The following is an 8,511-nucleotide window of genomic DNA, read 5'->3' on the forward strand; positions in this document are numbered from 1 at the left end:
GGTTGCTTATGGATAAACGTTTGTTTCCTATCTTTTGGCATAATAACCGTCTATACTGATGTACTTTTTTCCAAAAAAAAAAGTTTATATAGAACTTCTGGATCAGAGGATGTGTACATTTTTAAAATTTGGTAAATAATACTAAATGCTTTCCAAAAGTTTTACCGTTTCATACTCAACAACCAATAAGATGCCTATTTCACCATCTCCTTATCAAAGGTGTTTTTGCCAATCTAAGGGTGTTTTTCATTGCATTAGTATTTTAACTTGCATTTATTTATGAATAAGGTTAAGAATCTTTCCAAATGTTTGAAATCTATTTCAAATATTTTCTCTGAATTCCCTGTTTATACCCTTTATACTTTTCTACTGTGTTGTTGATTTCAAATAGCACTTTACATATTAAGGTTAGCCCTCTGCTGACATTTAGAAGTTATTTTCTGATTTACTGATATTTTAAACTTTGCTTATAGTTTCTTTCCATGCAGACATGTTTTATTTGTATGTATCAGTTTCACCCTCTTACCTTCAATGTCAGTGTCTACAACTCGTCCATGTTTTAATCCCATACCAGAAGGCTTTATCTGAGACTTTGTTCCCTTTAGCCTATGAGCATACTCAGTGCTTCACTTTAAGTTAAATAGGTGAATAACCAGTCTTGGAATTATTTTCTTTTCAATTATTATAATAGAATACAAGAGAAAGGAGAGAAAAACATGAGTTCCATATCTAACAAATTGCACTGAAATCTTGGAAATACTTTTCATTTATCCTGCTTGAGAATTATGATTCCTAAATCTGAAGGTATATACCTCTTACCTTTACTGAAAAATTCTCAGCTATTTCCTTTTTAAATATTGTCTCTTCATTTTCTCTCATTTCTCCTTCTAGAATTCCTTTAGACATGAGTTGGAGCTTTTATCTTTCCTCTGTATCTCTTAATCTCTCAAGCTAACTCTGTACCTCTCTCTCTGCTGAGTTCTGTGTAATTTCTTCTCATCTAATTTCTGGTTCACCAATTCTCTCTTCAACTCTGTCAAACTTGTCATTTAACTTCTGACCGTTAACTTTTGAATATCAATGGCTATATTTTTCATAGGTGACAGTCATTTTTATAAATTCAAACCAGTCTTGTATCTTTAATAATGTCTTTCTTTCCCAGATGTTTCAATTCCTTTTATGTTTGTAATGATTTTAAACATTTTTACATTATGATTGCCTTTTGGTAAGTATATTACTCGAAGTTCTTAAGTGCCAAATCCCACTGTTTTTGGTTTATTGGCCCTTGCTCACATTTGGGGCTGAGCGGATGGGCAAAGAATGCGTTGTCATTTTAAACTGTGAGTTCATGCTTAGTAGGATGTTTTCTGTAAGAATCCTGTAAGGTCTGGGTGAAGATGTTCCCTCTGAAAAGATTTTGCTTTGCTTCTACCAAGTAACCCAGAGGTATCACCAACTGCAAATCACTTTTTCATGTTATTTTTGTCAATTTCTTGGCTTGAACATTCCCCTCAAAAAAAAAAAAAAGTAGTGTAAACTTGAACCTCAAATCTGTGAAAAAGCAGACTTAGGATTATAATTCTCAGGGGAGACTGAGAGAGACTGGGCCCATGCTGTTTGTGTGTGTAGAGGTAGTGAGCTCTTCATTCCAGTGCCCCACCTCCACAGACCCAAAGCTTTCTCTCCTCGTGGTATGTAGCCGTGAAAACCAAGCACCTGAATTACCGACACTGTCAAAACCAAACCCAAACCAACCACACTCAGTAGCCAGTTGCTTTAAGTTCCTTCTGTTGTTGTTGTCGTCTGTGTTGTGGGAGAAAAGGGTGGTCTTAGGGTACTTCCCTTACTTTCTTGTCTGTGTTGTGGGGGAGAGGGGTGGTCTTTTTTTCCTTAGTTTCTTGAGAGGTCAACAGTACATTTAAATAATATGTTCATTATATTTTATCCAGCATTATGTGTTCTATAGCAGGAGAGTTTTCTAGTTATATAGTCACCCATGTTGCCAAAAATAGAAAACCTGGAAATACATCATAGAGATTTCCCATTTATAAAAATGCCGAGCAAAATATTCATTACTGAACATTTCTTAAGTAGACTATTAACTATTTTGACATCAACTTCAAAAGATCAGAATGTATTTCTCAGATTTCCTAATGTCTCATAACATACCAGCATGCATTTATTATATGTGAGCCTTTCTAAACATTTTAAAATTTTTTTTAAATTTTAAAATTCTACTCTTCTGTCTTTGAACATTAATAGTGATTCCTATTTTGAAAACTTTCACTTGACCCTGCTGCCACTTAAGTACTTTATTCACTCAACCGATATCCATTTGAGTACCTATTGTGTACCAGGCATTTTTCTGGGTAGTGGCAGAACAATATTGCAGCTTATATCTTAGTGAATGGAGACAAACATATAAATATGTCAAGTAGTGATGAGTGACATGTACAAAGAACAAAGCAGGATAACAGGTCAGGGAGTAACAATCTGGGGCCATGAGGGGAAGCGACTACTATTTTATAGAAGTGGGCAGTCAAGTCCTTTTGGACAAGATGACATTTGAACAACTTTAAAGGATGGGAGAGAGAGACATGCAGATACATGGAAAACTAGCATTCCAGATAGAGGGATCAGCTAATATTCCTGAGGCAGGGGCACACAGTGTGCCTTCAGAGTGAGTGAGGGGGACACTGGTGGGAAATAAGGTCAGAGTCTATCTCCCGACATACTCCTCATCTAATCAATTACTATACCGTTCCCACTGTCTCGCATCCACCTCTCAGTCTCGATCTTTGTTCAAGCCCTTACCATCCTTGTCTTGTTCCTCTGAGATTGGCTAGTACAACACTGTCCACACTTAGATGCTCCACAGATGTTTGGCGATAACATATTTGAATCACTTTCTCACAATATGTTGTCTTGGCTGGCCCCCCATCAAGGACCTAATGGAATTTGTGTTCCTGAATTTTGTTTCCTTTAGTATTATGACCTCTGGTTCAGAATATTATTGTGATGGGAAATGAAGTTACGTGTACATACACACTTGACTAGACCACTATTTTATTATAAGCTTAATTGGCACACAGTTCACTGAAGGTACACTTCACTTTTACACAGTCTTGTACATAGAAAAAATACATTGATGCACAAAAATATGGTAATTCAGTAACAAATTTAAGCAAAGGATTCCAAAGAGAATACAGGTTATTCATTTCAATAATTAAAGACGGTTCTTGTCTATGCACTATATCATGTATACATGTTTAATTGTATATTACATTTAAGACCAATGGACTCTGTAGCTAATTGCTCATTTGGTTCTTGAAAAACTAAAACATACAAATATTGTCTTCTTTTTAACTACACAAATATAAAATGTTCCCTGATATGTAAGCTGTAAAATTATGATTCACTCCACTGAAGTCTGATGGCAACTTTAGAAGGCACTTCTTGTGATTATGACTCTGCCCTTAAAATGTCTGAATCTTTTCCTCACTAAAATATGCAGTTCAAATGAATACGACCCAATGACTTCTTTAGTATTCAAAAGAAGTCTCATTTCAAGGATAGAAACCACAGCTAGGTTTTTTTAAGGGACTTGTGGAAGAGCAGTGGCAAAAAAACCCCAACAGGATAGGTGCTCAATAAAAAGCTATTTGAAAATAATCATGTAAAAGCAATTACTCTCCATCATAGTTGTATTTTTCTAATTACAACTCTGCCAAACATTTGCCACTACAAAATGCATTTATTTTTTTTTTCTTTATTTAAATTATAATGTATTTCTTTCTAAATAGCCATTAAGCTCTTTGGAAAATTTAATCTATTTAAACCACTTTTCCAAACAAGAATTCCCCCCCTTTGACCTTGATAAAATGCCATGAGGCATATTTTAAAGCCACCTTTAATTTGGTATGAAGACACTTTGGTCAAGAATACATGACCTTGGGGCTGGCCGAGTGGCGCGATGGTTAAGAACTCGCTTGGGATGCCAGAGGGCCCCGGTTCGGATCCCACATATGAGGGCCAGTGACACTNGCCAGTGAAGCAACGTCCTCCACAACTAGACTGAAGAACAAAAGGACAGCAATTTGTCCCCTTCCCCCAATTCCCCAATAAAAATCTTTAAAAGAAATGGAGAGATGGGAAAGAGGTCGAGGTTTTGGGGGCAAAGGAAGTCATGCCTTTTAAAGATTTTCTTCCTTCAAGAAAATTTAAAGTGAGGGGACCATTTAAAGATTTTCTTCCTTCAAGAGTACGGTGTGTGGGAGCTTTCACCTCCTCCCTTTGCAGAGGGTGAATGTGGACAAGTTTCACCAGATCCTTAAGACCAATTCAGGAACAGCAATCTGATAATAGGGGCTCACACAGTAAATTCCCTTATCCCTGACGCCCCACTATTCCTCCTCACACCAACACTATTAACTAAGGGCTCTACTCTCAGACACCAAGTCCTGCTAAAGAAATGGGGAAACTAATAAATGAGTCTATTACAAATCTCATCTGAACCCTCACTGCTATTCAGGAATCCCTTAATTAATCTCTTAACTTCCTCTCAAAATCCCTAAGTAGTAATTTCCAACTTTGCCTCAATTCATTTCAGTGATTTACCCCCTTCATTTGCAAAAGCTAAAAATAGTTTTTTGAGACTAGGAAAAAATCACCTCTATAAACTGGGTTAAGGAATTTTTTTTTTCCTTACCAGAATTTTAGAGATTTATGGCTTTTAGGATCATGTGAGAATAAGATTACCATCAAAGCCAAATACAAGTCACTCATCCATCATACTAAGGAAGCCTTGTTATAGTTAATTAACTCACATGCCTCCCCCCCAAAAAAAACCTCTGAAATTTTGAAAACTATAAAAACTTTACTCACCACTGTAAGCTCTTTACCAGCTGCTTTACGGAATGCTTTAGTCCACCTGACCTTGCGAGGGTTGCGCTTCTTTTTAAAGTTTTTATGACACTTGGATTTACAGAATCTGAACACCTACAAGAAAAGTTAAAATAGTGAGAAGTCAATATTAAAAATCTTCCACCGGGCTGGCCAAGTAGCACGTTGGTTAAGAGCTGGCTTGGGACGCCAGCTCTGAGCAGCAGGGCCCCGGTTCGGATCCCACATGAGGGCCTGTGACACTGCCCTCTACAGTTAAGATGGTGAACAACAGCTCGACCTGGAGCTGGGCTGCTGTGAGTCGCCGGCAACAGCGTAGGCTGTAGCAAAGCTGCAGTGGACTGCCATAAGCTATCGTGTGTGGCTGGCAGCCAGCGTGAGCTGCCAAGAGCCACCGTGAGCAGCCGTCCAGTGGCCGGTGACCGATCTGCCTCACCTGGGAAGAGTGCAATGATAAAACCAACATGGGCCAGTTAAGCGACGTCCTCCACAACTAGACTGAAGAACAAAAGGACAGCAACTAGTCTGCTCCCCTTCCTCGATTTCCCAATGCTGTTCCCCTCCCCCAATTCCCCAATAAAATCTTTAAAAACAAAAAGAAAATCTTCTACCATAGATGTTATCCCTACCAGACAAAATATACTATAAAGTTTGAGAAATAACAATGTTTCTCACTCACAATTGCTTCTACTTACAACACCATTTAGAAATGTGTGGACATGTCACATTAAATGGAAATTGACTTTTTTGAGCTATCAAGCATCATCACAACTAAAAGCTGAGGGACCTGAAAATATGGTTAAAAATTACCATTTTTACAGAATAACAGTAAAACCTTAATTGATATTGAATAAGAAATAGTTTTAAGGAAAGTAATTTATTTAAATCTTCATTTCAGAATAATTCTCAAAATTCACTTTCTGTATACCTCAATGAGGGTAAAAATTTCAAACCACCATTCTGCAATCTCCTTTGGTTCTTTCTAGCCTTGAACAAAATAATTACAAGAAAAGCAATAAAAACTGGCTATAAATTTTTCTGAAGTATTCATAGATCTACTAAGAAGATTCATCATTATTTTAATTCTCCACCTCATCCCAAATGACGCAATCCTTTAAGAGTGCTTACAACGTAATGATGCCTCAATGGTACTTCAATGTGCTCCTGAAATGGCCGATTGGGACTCATTATACAAACCTTAAATGTACTATTTTGTTACTCTGTAATGTTTTAGACCACATTACAATTTGTGTGTGTGCATTACCAGAGGAAATCTGAAGAAGAAAAAGTGATTTTTTGAGCTTATGAATCTTGGCAAAGAAAAAATAAAAAAGTTAAGTTGAATTACCACATCTAGATGTGACCTATTAAAAAAAAAGGACAAAATGAGGTATAAACATTTCAAACTAAGCAAATACACACACACACACACACACACACACACACACACACACACATCACAAGCCAAAATACTTTTCACTTTATGTATACTTTGTTCTACGGGGAACTTCAAGCAGGTCATTATACACACTAGGACATAGTTTTCTTAGAAATGGTCAATACCAGTTTAATCTAATCTAGGCACATACCTCGTGGAGAGCCCTTTCCTAAGAGACTTGAGTGAAAGCATGTCTACATTCCTAAATTAATTTCAAATTAACTAGAAAATAGTACTGTAATCTACTGGAGTAACTCACTATGAAGTCATTATCAGTAAAATTTCTTTGAGTATTTACAATCTAAAGTACCATTACCTTTTTAAGTAAGAGCCTCCCATGTTTAATACCCAATAGATAACTCCCAGACAAATACCCATTTCTGAGATATATCTAATGAGAAATCTGAACTTATCCTGGGTCTCCTTAATTCCAAATAGAGTCAATGGGAAGTTTCCGGGAAGTCTACTTGAACTCCACACCCTAATAGGTGCTACTTAAAACGCACAATGAAGTATCTCAAGAGACTGGAGTCAACGGGGATGGGAAGGGTATTCAACCAGCAAATAAGGTGCATCTACTATGTGCCGGATGTTATCATAGGTGCTAGGGATACAAGAATAATTAAAACATTATTTTAATTTAAGTTCTGAGTCCCTACCTTCAGAACTTAGGCGCAAGCTAAGTATGATAAAGTCTCACTTTGCAGATAAGAGACTGAGATCAGATTAGGCTATAACAAAGAAATAAAGCTATATACAATAATCATGTATAATATGGAAACACACGATAAGGTGATTATCTACAGTGGGGTAGGTGGTGGATGGATTGTAAGACAAAGCTTCATAAACTCAAGTTTCCCTTTTAGTTTAGTCCTCTAGCATCATCCTCAGTCAACACACAAACAAATGATCAATTCATACCTCAGCCTCAAAGTCCTTCAACCCTTTCTTATTCCATTAATTCAACAAGCATTTATTAAGCACTTATTACGGGTGTATGTATTTTTCTGTTTGCAAACTATGTGAAAATGTGGAACATTAACATTAATTCTACCTTTAAGAAGCTTCCTAAGAAGTGTTAAGATGGGCAGTCTCTACGAAAGATGGTCGCAAAAGTTAAGAGCGTAAAGGCAGAAAGACTAGTTAGGAGGCTAGAAAAGTGACAAGTGCCCAATCTGGAACCAGGACAGAGGGCAGAAAGAAAGCAAAGAGATGACTATCCTTTGCAAAGGTAAAATGAATAGGACTTGTCTCACATTTCCAGCAAAACTGTCTAGGCAGATGACAGGAATTAATTTAGAGAGCAAAGGAGATCCAGATTTGGGAATCACCAAGAGATAAAATGAGATACAGGCATACCTCATTTTATTGCGCTTTACTTGACTGCACTTCACAGGTGTTGCGTTTTTTACAAACTGAAGGAAGACCCTCTACCAGCAAAAAGATAACTCTCTTTATTGCAGTAGTCGGGTACCGGACCTACAACATTGCCGAGATGTGACTGTACTTGTTCTTCATTAGTGCTTCCAGGATTCTACTTATTTCCCCAATCAACTCTGTTCTGGATCCACTGGTCTTCCCTAGAGCAAGGTGGCTGCCAGCCAATTCAACACTGTACTTGTTAGCAACATAGACTTCCCCATCAACTTGAACTTCCAATGTGCCAGATCAACACCCAACTCCAGCTAGCTCCCACAATCTGTTGTTCTAATTCCAATACCGGGTGACAGGCATTGCTGGACAAAACTCATAAAATCAGGATTGCCAGATCAACTTGGCAATCATTTCATTTTTATAAACTTTTGATCATGTTCCTGAGAGCAGGTACTCAAAATCTTCTACATGCTTTTTTCAAGTTCCCAAACATAGCTTTGGTTCCTCACTTTCAGCAAGAACCCTTGCTCCTAATTAAACGGGATCAGTACCTTCTATCTATAATAGAGATATAAGGCAATAAAGCAGGAACTATAATTCTTTAGCTTGTCAAAATCACTTCTTTAAAGATTCCTAAATGCTTTCCCAAAGATTCCAATTCAACAGATCTGATGGAAACCAGGAATCTGTATTTTTTTACGAGTGCCCAGTGATTCAGAAGCAAATGTAAGAGATGTCAAATTCTGAGAAAAAGTGTGTCAAAGACAACAGAAGAATGAGATTCATTCTGACTTAAG

At 37.2% G+C, this 8,511-nt stretch overlaps 1 protein-coding gene across 1 annotated transcript in view; it reads right to left on the bottom strand.

Annotated features, from left to right (window-relative positions):
• The window catches only part of RSL24D1 (ribosomal L24 domain containing 1), a 26,112-nt gene that overhangs the window by 16,635 nt on the left and 966 nt on the right, over positions 1 to 8,511 (bottom strand). Inside the window, exon 2 of the mRNA XM_019663859.1 lies at positions 4,885 to 4,998. Coding sequence (XP_019519404.1) covers positions 4,885 to 4,998 — 114 coding nt within the window. The remainder of the gene's footprint in view (positions 1 to 4,884; positions 4,999 to 8,511) is intronic.

Source organism: Hipposideros armiger, unplaced genomic scaffold (assembly GCF_001890085.2).
Source record: "Hipposideros armiger isolate ML-2016 unplaced genomic scaffold, ASM189008v1 scaffold_12, whole genome shotgun sequence".
In the NCBI taxonomy this organism is placed as follows: domain Eukaryota; kingdom Metazoa; phylum Chordata; class Mammalia; order Chiroptera; family Hipposideridae; genus Hipposideros; species Hipposideros armiger.